The sequence below is a fragment of the Neodiprion pinetum genome, chromosome 2, assembly GCF_021155775.2.
Source record: "Neodiprion pinetum isolate iyNeoPine1 chromosome 2, iyNeoPine1.2, whole genome shotgun sequence".
In the NCBI taxonomy this organism is placed as follows: domain Eukaryota; kingdom Metazoa; phylum Arthropoda; class Insecta; order Hymenoptera; family Diprionidae; genus Neodiprion; species Neodiprion pinetum.
In genome coordinates this window covers 8,325,505-8,343,342 of record NC_060233.1, presented here as the reverse complement: position 1 = coordinate 8,343,342, position 17,838 = coordinate 8,325,505, and the positions used below count along the sequence as shown (strand labels likewise).

The following is a 17,838-nucleotide window of genomic DNA, read 5'->3' as shown; positions in this document are numbered from 1 at the left end:
TCTATTACGTTTACCCATCGTTACTTTTTGTAACGACAAGTGTAACCCAACGAGTATTAAAGAGAAATTTTATTACCTCGTATCCGTTGCTCCATTTCCCGAATGCAGTTCTTGCATAATCTCGCATCCTGGCGTCGTTACATTGCCCGTTCAAAGGTCAAATTCAGAAGTCGCACTTATTGCACCACATCACAAATAATACAAAATATTCCGTCATGCTGCAAATCCATTTCACTTATCACACAACTATTTTTTAACAAAACGATCGGATTCACTTCCACGTTTCTTTGACAATTGTGATCAGTAAAATCACTTCATTTTAATCGTTTCTTAACCACAGCCAATTCTGCACACATTGTAATCAATGCCCCAAGATATGTTTTTTGTATTTTATCATTTAAATCGATACACGTATTCACCACTAATTCTGCATTATTTCAACACATCGGAGATATGAGAAAAAAAACCACAACAACAACAATAAACAGGTTACTAAAAATTTCGGAACTTTGGACACACTCGAAATATGGAAACAATTCAACGTGTTATCCATTCTTCACGTACCGGAATTAAATGAGATACGAAATAACAGATCACAATCTTAATCCGTTATAAGTAATATATGCAAATGCGTGCAGAATCGAAAACACGAGATCCTGATAAATACTCTCGACGATAAACAGGGTATGTTATTGTTTATCAGTAACCACGTAGTTTTCGACTTATAGCCTACAATTAATTGCTAATGAGTTCCCCTTTTTAAAAGATATAGTATGATTGCGGATTAGTTGGCAAAATCGATGAATAAAAATTTATAAAACAAAGAAGAAAGTCATACGAAAGCCAAAAAAATCCGTGAGAACTGACGTTATGTATCGTAAAGGTCGGAAATACGCTTTTGTAGCCATTAATAATAATAATGAAATCAGCAACAATATTGAGATGTTAATTATGAATGGATATTACCGCTCGACTTTATCTAGTTGGTACATACAAAAAAATGTTAATTAAGCAAATAAATTATGGTAATCATAAGCTCAAAAACAATAAGCTCAGCTACAACATCAATAGGTTAATTATAGCTCGACTTTATCGCTAGACGTTCACACTCGTACTGATCACTAAGCCTCTTTTCACCCGATCAGTCTCTCAGCTCACACAGATCATTGAAATCATACACATATAGTGACATACACATTGTACACAAGAGCACATACAAAGGTACACACTCGGGTCCACACATCTAAAGTGACCTTTAACACTTATCATAATATAACATACCCATATGTTATTCTTATACTCTTATTCTTACACCATGGATTTACGCGACGTTCAGGCACTTCGCGCCATTCTTCGCAGTCCCGTAACCAACTTCATTCTTGTCATACCGCGCATGCGCTAACAAGGCTATTGTTAACCGTTAAGTTGCCGTTGCCCCGAGCGCAAGGCGTTAATTTGAAATTCTCAATAAACACCCCCCATCCGTTAATGAATTTAGAGCAGATAATATGAATGTAAGAATTTTTTTTTTTGAGAAATTCTTTGGATTGTTCAAGGGGATGCCTATGTCAATTTCTAAGTTGAAGTATATATCTCCGAATATCGAGATCCACATATTTTAAATGCGAAAAAGGGTTTAATTAACAGCTCGATTCTATATACAGTTCAGAATTATGCATTGAATTTGGCTGTTAAGCCCTTTTTTGAGTTTCAAATACGTGGACTTCGATATCTGGAGACTTATATGACAACGTCGAAATCGACCAGGGCATCCCCTTGATGTTCTAAGAAAATCGGAGTTCGGCTTGAAATTTTCGTTCAATTGAAGTTAGCCTGATCGTGTGTATTGTCGTGAAATATAATACGAATTACAACGGTAAGCATCATTTCGTGAAAAATTTGAACCGTTGTTCGTTTTTTTACCAGCTTAACTGTAAACAAGTCAAAACTTTTCCTCCCAAGTATAAGATATTTAGATAAATTATACAAATATATCACAATCAAGTGTATCATTGCAAATACTCAACCGCATCAGAATAAATTTTTTTTTAAATAATACATGTTGTCTCACATTTAACATAACACCAGTGTATTTCGTTTCACAACTGGGATACATAATATTACAATGGTGCATAATAAAATTCTATACATATTTTCTTTCTATCTAAAAATAAACCACTTCTTAATAAACCTTTCCATCACCGTTCTTTGCCGTGGACCGAAATTTATACTTATTTTTTATTACTTTATATAATAAAAGAGGATAATAACGAATTAAAGTACGGATCATCTTTTATGCTATCGTGAACGGTTGACTGACTATACAGTAATATAGGTATAGTTTTTATAATAATAATAAAATAATGGTATAGTATATCATTTTTGTGCATTATTTTTCATACAATGAAGACTGGTTTCGGTTCACGGAAAATGAGGTCTATCAAAATTCGAATTTACCTGTCGTATGAATTTTCTTCTAGAAACAAGCCCTTAGCATAAACCTCTTCATGAAAAGCATAAACCAATTCATAATTAATCTTTTTTCTTTTCCTTTCAACATTTAATAATAATAATATTAATTCATACAAACATTATCTCTATTTATTCCTCGTTACTTTTCATATTTATATAATATATAATCATTATTTATATATATATATATATATAATTCTGAGAATATAATGAAAGTCTATAGTCTATGTAATATAACTTCTTCCACTCATTCGCATAATATTGTTTCAAAACATTTATTACTTTAGATAATAATAATGCATTATAGATATAACTAGTCGAAGGAATTTAGTAGCGTTCATTATTATGATTATTATTATTATTATTATTATTGTGGATCTAGAGTGCTAAAAGTGTGTTTAAAAATCATGATTCACCATACCGCGCACTTTTTCTCAATTTTTTTTTCCCCTTGTGCTTACAGAAAATAAAACCTTCCGTGTTTTTCCATACACCATACCGAATTGGGTTGATATAAATTCATTTTACTATGCATAATAGCATTAAATATATTTCATCTCGTTTTCTGCCATTCTTTTTAAATCCTAAACGCTAAACACGAAATACATGACTTTACAGTCTCTATTAGTAGTGCTATTTTGTCAAATACTAAAATAAATTGGTAATAGCTAAAATTAGTATAATAAGAGCTCTATTGATGAATGGCCATACCCTTCTATTCTTTAGCACACGAGAAAAATGCAGTTTTGTTCCTGTTTCCCTCATGTATATAACTTTCCGACAAAACTCACAATGTAATTAAATATCAACGCATATATGTATACATTAATTTACATATATAGGTGTATTTATATGTACCTATACAAATGTATACTTATACAATGATGAAAGTGAACCTGTTTTCTTTGCTTCAACAAAGAAGTTCTAACACTTTATATTGACAACGGTATCAAATGCCAACGTAATACCTAGTTGCGTGAGCAGCTTAGATACTTCGCTGGGTAAAAAGCATATTGCACTCAAGAAAGCTGCTATCTTGCTTAAACTAGAGATGTACGGGAAGAAGCTGGTTCTTAATTACCATTATATTTAATATACATTTTTTAAATTTCTTTTCATTTTATAACCTTGTTAAAATGGTATCATGAATTTCATTCGAGAATCTCGAGTATTAGATAGTACATACATATATATAATATGTATAGGAAACACAAGAATATCCAACAAATCCGTACAGATTAAATTTACACTTAATAACGTGTGTCTCTCTCTCTCTTGTGTTAATATGTTACCTGGATCTCTGCAACGCTACCAACGAATATACATTTGTGTATACACGATATATTACAAAAAGAATTCAATTAACGAAACAAAAATCGAAAATAAAAAAACCAAATTGGATAATCAATAGATCAGCTAGTTGCTCTGTGCTGTCGAAAGGGTTTCTCGCGATGTTTACAGATTTCAACCACCTATTTGTAATAAAACTAAAAGAATGGTAATAAACTACTTAATAATCTATCAATTTTAACCTTTAGAGAGCCGGCATTTTCCCCTTGAAATTCGATATTTTTTTAGAGGTATGTTTTGTGTATGTAAATAGTCAACACGTGCAGTGAAATTTCCGAGTTATCTGCTAACTCCTAAGAGAAGCAGGTCAGCCATCTAAAGGTTAAAGATCTGAGTCTAAATTATATCATACCCCAAAAAAAGTAAATCTACTATTTATGAAACAGAACGTAAATTGCAAACGAGTTAAAATCGAAATGGTAGTAGATCTTCATATTCACGAAAAAGAGAAAAATTAATGCGTAAATAAACCAAGTACAAAGAATAAAAATAAAGTTAAACTCTTTTCATTATTTACAGTGATATATACCATTATTTTGTTTTCATTTCTTTTTTTTTTCTGCAAAAGTAGTAAAATCAGTTCACTTTCATTTTTTCCCCCCTGCCTTGACTTGCCCTCCACCGCCCTGCACTCGCTTCGTATTTTTTGCAAACTAACTTGCCTGTAAATTTTTTTTTTGTCTTTTGTATTTTTGTTTTAGTATAAACTTGAAAACACTAGCTGCAATTTAATTTTCTTTGGGAATAATTATACGTTGATCATGTTACATTGAAATTGTTGATGTAGTGTACATTGAGGATGCTACACAGTGATGCGTCGCATTGCGACCTACTCAAAGGCAGGCAATACAACAATATGACGGACTAATGTGGGGCAATCTTTGCGATTATTAGTGTTATGCTGACCAAGAGAGTAGCGGCAATCGCGAATTCTAACCAGGAATCGTGAATGAAATGAATTTGTTAGATTCATTCGATACAATTAACAGTTGTGAATTCTATTCGACAGAGTATAACTACAATAAAACCATGATTATCCAAATCTCAGTTATCTGAACTACATCTTAACTTATCTAAGAACTCAATTACCCGAACGCTGGCTCAAAAAATGCATTTTGGCAAGAAATATACATTGTTACTAGCTCCGATTTTGCGAGAACCACGCGTGGTCGAACATGCTCAAGTGCGTTTTCCATCTTCCAGCGTTAGACCACTTGTACGTTATTCTATCAATAATTTTTATTTGCTCCTTGTTAGCGCGAACATTTATTTGTGTTGTACATGTTATCGCTTGCGATAAAAATTTCTTTTCGGTTATGCTTTTGATTTTCCGATGTAGTCTCGGTCCCAATTGATTCAGATAATCGATGTTCTACTGTAGTACGGTACGATGAACGTGTTTAGTAAAGCAAAAAAATGCGAGCGCTCGCAGATATTTGGGGACCAATTATTGCCGACTCGTCACAAAATTACTGTACAAGTTTTGAGAAATTTGCTAATTTTCGATACAAGAAACTATCACAGTTTAGTTGGCTAGTCAGTCACGTAATTTTTTGACGACTTTCTTTTCCAGAACATGTAGTAAGCGCGTACTATAGTATTTTGGGTGAAATTATTCAATTCAGAGGAATATAGAATTTATATTTATATTAAAATGTGAGAGATCTTGCAATATTTCTACTTTATCAATACCGCAATCGTCAAGTTGCACATCTTTCAACAAACAGATTAAATTTATATACATAATTCCAAAGATATTGAACATGTTCTAAAATGTGCGTGTCAATTACGAAGCGCTCGCATTCTTGAAATGAAGATTCAATTCAAATAATTCAGATATCATAAAATTTTCCCTTAACTTCAGTTGAATGATGTTCTATTAATCATAAAAGCTGTTCAGTTCAAGATTAAAAGTATTAAATTTCAGTACCAATCATTCACTGATACTATGAACTCATTGAACATGAAATCGTCCACCATCTATAGCCGCCTTCGTAACGACTTTAAAGTCATTTCTTTTCTTATAGTAATATTCAATGTGCCAAAATAAATTTTGTATGCACATGTTCGATAAATACGAAGTATAAAAATCCAGTGAATTGACAGAAAAGAAAAACTAGAATAGGGGGTCAAAGATTTCACGCCAAGCGACTATTTATAATATTGTGTTATGTATATATATATATGTATGTATGCTGTATGTATATATAATTAATTAACACTAATTTATGTCACATATATCCACTGCGGTAATAAACTGTTAATAATCGTTCGCAATTTCATTAATACGACGTTAAAACTCCAGGTGGTGTCGGCACAACGACGGTATGTTGGGGCACAACCGGTGGCGCTGGTGGAGCCAATGGATGCCCAACTAAAACAGCAGCTGTAGGAATAGGGAGAACTCCTGGCTGAGGAATAGCCGAAGGTGTGCTGACTTGTGTCGGCGGTCCCTCAGCTGCATGCTTTCTAAGATGCCTTAACATATTTCCTTTTTCAACAAAAGTTTTTCCACAATCCGGGCAGCTGTGCGGTCTTTCGTCCGAATGAGAGCGTCTATGGGACACCAAGTGTCCTTTGCACATAAAATCTTTCGGGCACAGATCGCATCTGAACGGTCTTTCCGCGTTGCTACCTTTGTTGTGGGATCGCATGTGGAACAAGAGGTTTCCTTTAAGAGGGAAACTTTTGCCGCATTCGGTGCAAACGAACGGACGTTCGCCAGTATGACATCTCATGTGATTCACAAGGTGTTCCTAATAGGAATAAAGTAAAAAAAGAAAAGAAGAGACATTGTTAGATTGTGATTCAATATTTAAAAATGTTATACTTCGTTAAACTTCTACAAATTTGAAATTACAACAAAAACACAGCAATAAATGATAAAATAATGAAGGACGTTTGAAAAAAGAAAGTAAAGAGGAGTGAAAAAGGCTTACTTTTCTGGTGAATGGTTTGGAGCATACGTTGCAGCAATGCGAAGATTCGCCTGTATGTTGGCGAAGATGATTGTTAAGATGTTCTTTCCTAGTAAAGGTCCTCTGGCAGAACTCGCATCTGTGTGGCGATTCCCCAGTATGGATACGAACGTGATTGGTCAGGTGCTCCTTTCGAGTAAACGACTTGGAGCAGAAGTGACATCGGTGTGGCGATTCGCCTGTGTGTTGACGCACGTGATTGGTCAAATGTTCCTTCCGCGTGAACGATTTGGTGCAATACTGGCACTTGTGCGGTGACTCACCCGTGTGCTGCCTGACGTGATTAACCAAGTGATCCTTACGTGTGAACGCCTTCGGGCAGTACTGGCAGCGGAATGGCGTCTCCCCTGCAAGCATAAAATCGGTTGAATATAATCTCCACGTCTAGTCGTATTCTTATATCCTGAAGAAATTAGTGGTTTCGGAAAGCCTAAAAAGCTATCAATCTCAATTCTATACAATCACCATTATTATTACAACCAAGATAATATAACGTACTTTTCACTGTCAACAAAAGCACAAAATATTTCAAATTCATTTTCATATTCGACAATGTTTTATATTTTGAGAAAACTGTTAAACCAGGTATCGGATCTTTTCTAGAGATAGAAGCTAGCAATCTGACTAGTCAAAAATTGACTGTCAGATTAAGGACAAGAACAGAAATTCATGAGAGCGGTGTATATGGCAGAATGAAATAGTAATAAAAAGATCCATTATTTGAAAAAATATCCCTCTTACTGGGATGGCATTTTTGATTGAAGAAACAATTCGTCTATTTATTTCAACCTTTAAAACTGTTTGAATGCAAATTGTTTTTATCAGCAGTTATTGAGACAGAAAACTAACGCATTTAAAGTATTCCTAAGTTAATCCTAGAATTGAAGTGACGTTTTCACATATTTTGAAAACAGCTCAATTGGTAGAACTTGACGGGCATCCACTCTCTACTATTGCCAATCGCAAAACGGTTTATACTTATATAAAGTAATAAGTTCATTTCTTTTATCACCCTTATTCAATTCAGAAACAGTTCAGCCCTCAATTAGTGTGTCAAATAACATAGAATCATAGAATGAATGAAATGGAATATTGACCCTTTTACTAGTTGTGAAAAATAATTTAAAGATTCAATTCACTACAAGAGGCTAAAAATAAATTTACCTTTTGAGGTCTTATTTCGACCGCATTAATTTCTCACCAATTATTAGAGAACGTAACAAAGTATTACCACAATAATAAATGAAGAACAATACAGTGATTTGTGGCAAAAATATCTGAAATACTACTCAAAAATCATCGAAGCCATTGTAGATATAAGAACCTTCAACAAGAATTACAAAATACACTGCTAAAAGGGTTAGAAAGATAAAATTTGAAGCATGAAAGGTATTTTGACTGAATACTGTAAGGTAACGATGGGTAACCATTATTACGAACGATAGTAATTAGTTGCCCGTGAAGTGAACATCTGCCAACCGCTCTCACCTGTGTGTTGGCGGATGTGATTAACAAGGTGTTCCTTTCTGGTGAACGATTTGGAGCAGAAGCCGCATCGGTGTGGGGACTCACCCGTGTGCTGGCGAACGTGGTTCAAGAGATGCTCCTTCCGAGTGAACGTCTTTGAGCAGAAATCACAGCGATGCGGTGTCTCGCCGGTATGCCACATTATGTGGTTCGTGAAGTGCTCCTTCCGTGTGAACGACTTACCTGGTTGCGTATTGAAACAGATATAGAGAATAAAATTAAATCCGTAGTTATTTACTTTTGGCAATTTAATCTTTGCACTTATCTTTGCTTTGAAAACTCCCTAAAACTTTTCCAACTTTTCCATACAAACATCTCTCACAATATCAGGTTTGTTAAATTTTCAGCTTTGTGGCTACAAATATTTGTTGAGAATTTTTTTTCTGTATTACAGCTTTGAATAAATACATCACTTATATCCATACATTTACGGTGAAGAACATTGGTGATATTATTTTTTGTGACATTTAATTTGCAAGGCAAAAAAATGGGACAAATATTAATTAATCGATTTCCAATGATCTGTTCCCGAAAAATTATCAGAATCCCAGTAAAAATTTTGCTGAGTCACAAAATTTCATTGAATATTTATTTAATTTAATATTCAACTAAAATTCGACAATGAATGAATAATATCACCAAAAATTTGATAATTACTCGAGTTCGAATGCTTCAGAATTTCATTATTTTACCAGATCAATTAATTAGTAATGTAAGAATAACAAAGTTGAAAAATGCACGGAAATTTCAAAACAATTAATGAAACAAAATTTAAAATTGATTTATTTGTGATTTCATTAGAGATTTGCTAATACTGAAAAGATATTTTCACAATTATACATAAATTAACCCATGTAATTCTTTCCTGAAAATTTTTTGTAAAGTAACAAAATGGAAAAAGAAAAAAAAGAAGATAATTACTCGGATAGAGTAATAAAAATTAAAAAAGTAAAGTAGATAATTAACCAGGATAACTTTGCGTTTAGAATGAAGCAGAATTTGATAAAACGATGATGGAGAATTTACTATCAAGTCAAAAAGTGTAAAATCCTCAGGTAAAAAAAAAAATAAAAAATAAGAAGAAAAAGAAGAAGAAGAAGAAGAAGAAGAAGAAGAAGAAGAAGAAGAAGAAAGAAAGAAAGAAGCAATACTTTTTATTACTCAGCGGAATTCGTTATCGAATTTTTTTCTTCTTCAATGTGTTGATGTAAAATGATATTTGAGAGCTTTGCTCTATGGTGTATAATAATGGAAAAACAAATCGGTAGAGTAATACGAACCGCTGATATTTACGAAATAACAAGTCATGCCATTCCAATTTAATCGAAATAGATGTAGAAGTAAAAAAAATATAAATATACTGGTAAGAATTATAGTACTGAAGTCACTGATCCCTAAGGTTATGGAATAAAGGGTCAGCGGCGCTAAAGAAATGCGCGCGACTATCGCCGCGGTAAAAGCCATGCGCGATCAATTCTCGCGGATATTATTTTTACGTTTTGTAATAAGCCACCTTCCCGATAACTTTAACTACATATTCACCTAGCATGCGCACTAAACGCGAAATATTTAAATACATCTATATCTAAATATTAAGGCTCATACGAGTCGGTAATAATTATCAATTGTCGCGATACATATATTTCTAATCATTATTCTGGTACGAAAAAGAAATTACATCTAGATTTGTCTTAAAGCTTCATTTTTCGGATAAATTGACCGTAGATTTTTCGACGTAATAAACGGTGACGCAATACCGCGTTTTTCTTTGTGTTCACCCTTTCTTTGTATCACTATTTCAGTGTATTATCGCCATGCGTAATATATCCACCTGCTTTTGATAACTTCATTTGGATTTTTTCTTTTTCTTTACTATACGATATGGAAAACCTGAGGTAAGGTTTTTTTTTATTTACACCTACATGTAGCGATGCTTTGCCGAAATATACTCTACATAACAAGAGAACCAAAAGTTTCATCAATACTGATGCTGCAACGATTATAATACAGAATTATGCATCTTTGATACAGTTTCAAACCAAAAATAGTCTCATGATACTCGAGAATATTTTGTGAATATCAACGAAAACTTCTTACTCGCTGAACCGTTTGTACAGCGATTAACAAGCAGATTTAAATAATTTCCGACTTGTATCACAAGCAGTTTTACGTTCTCGTAGTATTTCTCTTTGCTTTTCAGAGGATAAATGTTAGCTGATAAAAAGTTAGAATAAATTTTTGATCCTCAAATGCCTTTATTTTGAAATCAGATTTTCAGACGACCTACTGCCTATGCCTACTCAATTTATCCCGATTTTTGCTCAATGTTTGAATGATTAATGTGGTAATTTTTCACATTGTTTCCGTAAAACCGACACGTTTATAGTACTTTAAGTGTCTGAAAACAAATTATGAAAAATTCTACGCGATATGTAAATCGATGTTACTGCTTCGAAAATCATGTAATTGATTGAATACATAGAATTTTATTCACAGTCCAGTGACATGAACCCACTGCAGTAACTAAAAATCTTTGTAGAAAGATTTGAGGACTCACTTTGCAGAAGTTTAAAAAAATATAATTGAGCATATTGAAAAGGTTGTTACAAATATTAAACTATTTATCTTTATTTCAGTGGATTTTTCCGAGGGATATGTGATTATTAAACATTGGCTGTTTGTTTACTCACCACAAATTTCACAGCGAAAGGGCGTATCGTTGGTGTGGGATCGCATGTGATTGGCGAGATGTTCCTTGCGAGTATACTTCTTTCCACAGACTTGGCAGTGATGAGGAGTTTCCCCTGTATGCCACATAACGTGGTTCATAAAATGCTCTTTTCTCGTAAAACTCTTCTTGCATATGTCACATCGATGTGGTGTCTCACCGGTATGTTTACGAACGTGGTTAACCATGTGCTCCTTCCTGGTGAATGTCTTGGCGCAATACTGACATCTGGAAATAGATATAATAAGAGGTTAATTTTCCTTTATACAATGAATAGAGAACCAACTTTTAAACGTCGGCGTTTCTAAACTTGATTTTAATGAACTTAAGAACTATTAATTATAATGAAAATAAATCACAGTCTTGAAAAGATACACAATAAACGCACCTATAAGGCGTTTCGCCTGTGTGACATCGAGTGTGGTTGTCCAAGTGTTCCTTCCTGGCGAAACTTTTTCCGCAAACGGTACAATTGTAAGGTTTGTCAGTAGCATGTCTCTTCATATGTCGTTCCAGTGATGGGGCATTAGCAAACACGTGAAAACAAACCGCGCAAGTGAACATAGATCCTCCAAGATGGCATTTACCATGGCGTGTGAGGTCATTGGCATTGGTAAATGCTTTACCACAGACCTGAAACAAATACAGAATATTATGTTAGTAATTTTATAGGAACTTTAAAGTATTACTATAAATTATTAATCCACTCTTGCACTGTTAAAACAGAATAATGAATTACCTGGCATGTAAAAGGCTTGCGCTCCGTGTGATATCTCCGATGTACAATAAGTTGATAACGAAACTGAAATATTTTTCCACATACTTCGCAGGCATGACTACCTACGGAGACAGGAGATGCGCTTGGTCCCGGGGTTGCTTCTCCGTCACTTGTTTTTATATCAAATTTATTCAACTGAACCTGTTGCACTATTGGAGTTCCGTTTTGTATGGTGGTTACTGTTTGGGTCGGCACAGTACCGCCCACCAATGTTGTTCCGGCAGCTATTTCACTCTGTAGTTTACCAAAAACTTCATGGTATGCCAAAAGTTGATTTATATCCTCGACGTTGACCTAGAATCAGAATGAAATAAATCATATGCGTAAGCATGCAGGAAGTAACTTTACTCAAATTAGTGAAGAAAATCCACAATTACAGTATTATTCTTATTTTTATTCTAATAGCTTTTAATAACGTCATGTCCCTACCTTGTACATGTTCTGCACCATCTCAACGCCCAGTGTCTTTGCAAGATCTTGCTCGCTACCAGCACTTATTTTGACAACTGAACCATCTGCCGTTCTTACATCCATCATATGTCCTCCAGGTTTAAGATCAGGTAACTGGAATCTGAATAAAGAATTAATCAAAACTAGGCCCTGAAAAACAAATTGCAGCGTCACTGACGTTGTAAATTTTTCATTCTACTTTTTGTTGTACTCCGAATTTGTTTGAAAAATACTACTATGCTGTAGCTGACACAACAAACCTGGGTGTACACATTGTTTCAACAGTTTTCTTTTTATTAATCACTCTGGATATCAGTTGTAGAAAAGTTATCATTCGTATACTTACTGCGCCATACTATGCTGACGCATCTCCTTTTCTTTCTCAGTTTTCATACTGTCAGAATTGTTCTGATTTCCACCATCTGTAGAACTATTTCCTCCTATATTAACCCCAATTTGCTGCTGTTGCTGCTGCTGCTGCTGTTGTTGCTGCTGCTGTTGCTGCATTAAACTCTGTTGCATGTCGGCCTGTGCCTGCGGTTGCAACTGGAGGTCGCACTGAACCTGACAGTGAACTTGATTATCACTGCATCTCTCAGTTGTACAACTTCCACCTTCATCTTTCACTTTATTTTCATCCCTCTGATTACTTGGCTGGTTTGGCGGGCTGTGCCCACTATTTTGACTAGTCTGATGATTTTGCATTTGATGATGTGATTGCTGTTGTTGTTGTTGTTGTTGCTGCTGTTGCTGCTGCTGTTGTTGCTGTTGCTGCTGCTGCTGCTGTTGTTGTTGTTGTTGTTGTTGTTGTTGTTGTTGTTGTTGTTGTTGTTGTTGTTGCTGCTGCTGCTGCTGCTGATGCAATTGCTGTTGGGACTGCATTTGTTGCTGCATTTGTGCATGTGCTGCATGCAAATGGCTGACACTTGGGGGTATGTGGGTACCGTCTAAACTGAGACCAGGCAGCGATACTGGAATCTGTTGAAAATAATTCAATAATCTTTACTTTGAGAATGAAATTGAAAACAATAAGAATTGCATGAATAATGCTGCACAATACTTGATGTTACTAGTATGTAATCATCATCTGCAAACGAGCGATTATGACACCAAAGTTAATTGATACTAATAAACAATAAATAATATACCGCTTCACATGATGGCTTCATCATTATTGCGTTTCAATTGAAAGCTAAAAAAATTTACTACATCGTACTTTGTGACTTGAGCCACTCGTGAGAAAGTACAATACAGGGTTATTAGACACACAATGTGTTTAAATTGATAGTGGGTATATTAGTGTTGACTTACATACATACATTCTTCAGCAATGTGTCAGCATTAGCGATTCTTCTACTCATTTAGAAACGGAAAATTATTCTATTCTTAATTCACATAAGACTTGTGTCTGTACTATTTATTGGGAACAATACTTGACATACTATTTGTGGTAGAAAAATAAAATGGTGATAGGTCTTGAAATGAGGTAGAGGAAAAAAAAAAATAAAATTACCGTTACCATGGCAAGAGAAAAATGAGATTACTAGAGGCTGGTACAAAAAAAAAAAAGTAGTTAGAATTATTTTTCTACATGAAAAATGAGAAATTTCGAAAATGTGGAAGTTGGTGAAAAAAAAAAAATTAATCTCTCTACTCAAGCGGCATACTATGTTTAAACATGGAAAAAAAAAAAAAAAAAATAAGAATACATGAATATGTATACTAATAGCTACTGCGTAAGCGTACTTGCGTCTGTCGTTTATAGAAAACGAACCTGTGCATTTGGGTGCAAGGAGTTATGTTGATTGTTGGTATTAACCGAAGTTTGCTGATGATGATGCGAAGTAGATGCTTGCTGATGAGAGTTCTGAGCCAATGCCATTTCTTGAGATAACGCAGATGCTGGTTCTTTATTTGCCGTGTCTCCAGCAGCAGTTCGATGCGAGGAATTATGGTGGGCGTGGTGATATACCGAAACCTGAGGAAGCGGTGCCCCAGGAAAGAGATTGGTCAGGACCCAATATTTAGCTACCGAAGAGGCTAAGGCTACGGCTGTACCTACGCGCAGATCTGCCGACGAATGGGGAATACTTCCTACGTTCCCAAGACCAGAGCTAGTGGTCAATCCACTCGGATACGAAGGGCGACCACTTTGACCCACGTTTACTTCCTACCGATACACATTCAAACATTTTGTACGACATCAATTTAGCATGCAGAGGCATGCCTCAAGGCTGTTTCCCAACTGATACCAGTGTGCTATTCTATTTTCAACCATAGACGCTAACTTCTAACTTTGAGTTCTGTTTACGTTAGGCCAAATTAATAGTTCGTAACACTTAGTTCTGTAACATGCATGCCGCAGGCGACAATTCCGTCTTTCCGTGTGAGAAGAAATGGAGTTTCATACATACGATGCGTATTTTCCATGATGAACTCCAGTGGAAAGTTGCATCGATCAACCTCAAGAGCTCGTACAATATATGAATAGATAGTATGTTTTGCAGGCAATACTAAAATACACTAACACAAGGATAACAAAGATAAATTACAAAAAAAAAAAAAATTATCAACGTTGACACATTTTCGAAAGTAATAACAACACATTCTCACAACTAAGCTATACACGGTGCAGCAGGATACGGTCGAGATTTTTGCAGAATTGTATTTTTTCAAACTAATACTTATCCAGATATATCTAATGCTTTACAACATATTGCAGAAGCGATTTTATGCTCAAGACATTTCTTTGTCGCACATTTTTCAATTGGAATACAGCCTCGTAATAAATCTAAGAATACTTTCTTACCTCTTGCTGCCCCTGCGTAGTCGCTGGCAGTGCATGCTGCTCCCCGTTCATCTTCGTTCAATGAGGATTGTTGACAATCGTCATCTGTAGCTCATCGTTCCTTGACCTACAAAAAAATTCATTGATGAACACGGCTCAAAATAAACAAAATTTCACTCGTATATTATCCGCGTAACGATGCGAGTAATTTATAACTGTTTCGTATCAATAAAATTGTTCGTATAAATTGTCTCACTTCAAGAAATAAAAAGTTCAAAGTCTCATCAGCTGATTCTAATATCAGAAAGTTGCTGAGAGAAAGCTCAGGTTTAAAGAAAAAGCTTGGACTTAATCCGAAAGTAACAGATGACGGAACGAATAAATGTGATATTTCGTGAACATGAGTGGGACAGGAATATCAAGTCGGATCATGAGGTTAAAATTAGTAATGTTATCGTAATGAGTTACATTTCGGAAAAATCATTATTTCGCAATTTTAGGAAATTCTAAAATTCAGTAAATTATAACAAGGCAAAAGAAATTCATATTTTGACAACTCAACCACTTTAGAGTCACTACAAAAGTGCAAAATGGTGATTTTTTTCCCCCAATGTTTCGTTGCAGTAGCGTTAGCAACTTCAGCCTCATGTCAGATCATGGAAGGTTCACGAAACGGATAACTAAGAGGTAATTTGACGCAGAGTCTCCTTGGGGCATTTTTTTTGTGCGATACTAAAACTACTACACTCTCTAAACTCACAATTTTTTCCCTGCATGTGAATATATCCAATGAATCTAGTGTATATTGGTTTTAATAAATCAGATGATACACTATTAAAAATCGAGAAAAAACACTATCATGATGAGATTGATCAAGCGAGAAAATTTTGATGTTCTTCTGAACCGTAGTTCGAATGAAGTTTGAAAGATTCTTCAACCCGTTAAACTTTTAAGTATCTAATAAGATCTGATCTCTCAAGATAACAATACATCTCTTTGTGCAATATGTGTGGCTATTGCTTGACTCTGATATTTGCCAATGAATCTATGAGGAAAAAATGACCTAAAACTAACTTGGAACTTACAAACGTCAGAAAAGAGAGAGAAAAATTTGTATAGGTAAAATAGTCTTAACGCTAAGAAGAGTATAAACGCGAGTTAGGGAGAAAAAGAAAAAAGAATAGAAAATAATCAACGTAAACGAAGACGAGTGCGATAACTCGGTTATGTCCGAGTATGCACAAGCCGTGACTGTTATAACTTGACTCCGCGTTGAAACTGAGTACAGTGACAAAAAAAAAGTAAGAGCGAAAATAAGAAAGAAAAAAAAGAAAACATAAAGAGAAACTGCACCAGGGATGCAGCCGTTGGATGGAATGTGGATAACGGAAGAATCTGATATATAAAGAGGATAAAGTGTGACATAGTATGTGTTGATAAATACGTAATACCCTGAAAAGGAGTTGAAATAACGATAAGAGCAATCGAGTATGTGTACGCGCGTGCATGTATTGCAGGATATACATAAGTATGTACCCATCTTCTGGGTGACCGCATGACGCGTCAATTTCCAAACGGGACTGTGAACGTAACAAAATGGAGGTTTACCAAGGGTAAGTATAATGTTCGGGTAGATGAAAACGGCCGTCCCGAAGCTGGGAGGATTGATGTCCTGGTTGTAAGGGATTAAGGGGGGTTGTCAGGAGGCACTCACGTGTTTGCTGTTGTTGGCGGGGCTGGCATCTCGGTCGTCGAGGCCGGGGACGTGCGTCCCGACGCGAGGGGGGACGCCTCTCCAACACCTCACCTCGCCACAGGTACCCACAAGCAAATCCTTCGATAATGGCCACGCACCGCGACTACCGCGTCGACAAATATCACCAAATGAAACTAGGAAAAACCCGGGGCAGTATGAGTGCCGAACAGGGTATGAACCGGGCCTGGAACCTCGATAATTTTACAAAAATATACGGAAGAATAATTGTTGTTGCAGTTTAGAGAAAATACGACTACTGTCATGGCGGACCTCGCTTTCCACGCTTCGTCACAACCCTGACGATAAATTTATCCCCATTCGGGATACAATGATAGGTATAAAGCTACAAGATACTAGATCGGTTTGCATTTATTGAGAATTCATAATGAATCTAAATCATTTTTCTGCGATTTAACCATCATTTTCATTTCATTCTTCAAATATCCGAGGTGTAACCGTCCACGAAAACGACATGCGCGCGCAATTTCCTGCGACGCGCGCATCATGACGTATTTCTCTGTATCCACCCCGCCGCACACATCCGGTACAATGAATTCTGGTTACTCACTCTAATCTTTTCACTACTTGGAAACAGGGTTCAATCAATTTCTTACCGATATTTACAACGTTACACATTTGAAAATTATTCGCAGTAATTTATGTCAGGATTGCTATCGATAGCGCATATCTTTTCTATGCCTTTTGCATGTTCGATGATTTCTTAGCACCGTGGACAATCAAATCAGTAACTATAGCGGGAATACGAATGAATGGAGAGGATCCAAGTAACCCGCCGCTATTCCAAAGTCTCTACGAATTGAAACAAAACTAAAGTAGAAGCTGTAGTTGGCATAGGAAATTTATCAGTATACATTGTAATTAGTTAAAAGTAAATTAATTCAATTTTGTCCAAGCAGAAAGTGCTAGAATAATCGTTTCTTTACGCACGATAATACATACGCCAAACGAATATACCGTTTCAGTTGTTGACCTGATAACTTCATTTTCATG

General features: G+C 35.4%; 1 protein-coding gene across 10 annotated transcripts; it reads right to left on the bottom strand.

The window, feature by feature from the left end:
- Positions 1-2,031: 2,031 nt before the first annotated feature.
- Positions 2,032-17,096, bottom strand: LOC124211675 (zinc finger protein 271). Of its 10 annotated transcripts, none has more exons than XM_046610991.2 (12): positions 16,786-17,096; positions 15,093-15,198; positions 14,058-14,453; positions 12,630-13,261; positions 12,263-12,404; positions 11,795-12,127; positions 11,444-11,688; positions 11,018-11,283; positions 8,289-8,510; positions 7,064-7,147; positions 6,762-6,979; positions 2,032-6,578 (listed from the first exon to the last, which is right to left on the bottom strand). In XM_046610991.2, the coding sequence occupies exons 2-12, from the start codon at positions 15,141-15,143 to the stop codon at positions 6,105-6,107; spliced, it is 3,063 nt and encodes a 1,020-aa protein (XP_046466947.1). In that variant the 5' UTR covers positions 15,144-15,198; positions 16,786-17,096; the 3' UTR covers positions 2,032-6,104. The 10 variants fall into 10 exon arrangements, with proteins under 10 accessions (XP_046466947.1, XP_046466950.1, XP_046466946.1 ...); XM_046610994.2 differs by having other exon boundaries at positions 8,373-8,510; XM_046610990.2 differs by having other exon boundaries at positions 6,762-7,147; positions 14,058-14,261; positions 14,346-14,453.
- Positions 17,097-17,838: the final 742 nt, after the last annotated feature.

Excerpts from the sequence above, each read along its gene's own strand:
- LOC124211675 (XM_046610988.2), bottom strand. The coding sequence starts at position 15,143 with ATGAACGGGGAGCAGCATGCACTGCCAGCGACTACGCAGGGGCAGCAA. Across the intron at positions 11,284-11,443 it reads ACAGGCGAAACGCCTTATAG|ATGTCAGTATTGCGCCAAGA; the intron begins GTGCGTTTATTG and ends ATCTATTTCCAG. Across the intron at positions 7,148-8,288 it reads TCACATCCGCCAACACACAG|GGGAGACGCCATTCCGCTGC; the intron begins GTGAGAGCGGTT and ends TTATGCTTGCAG.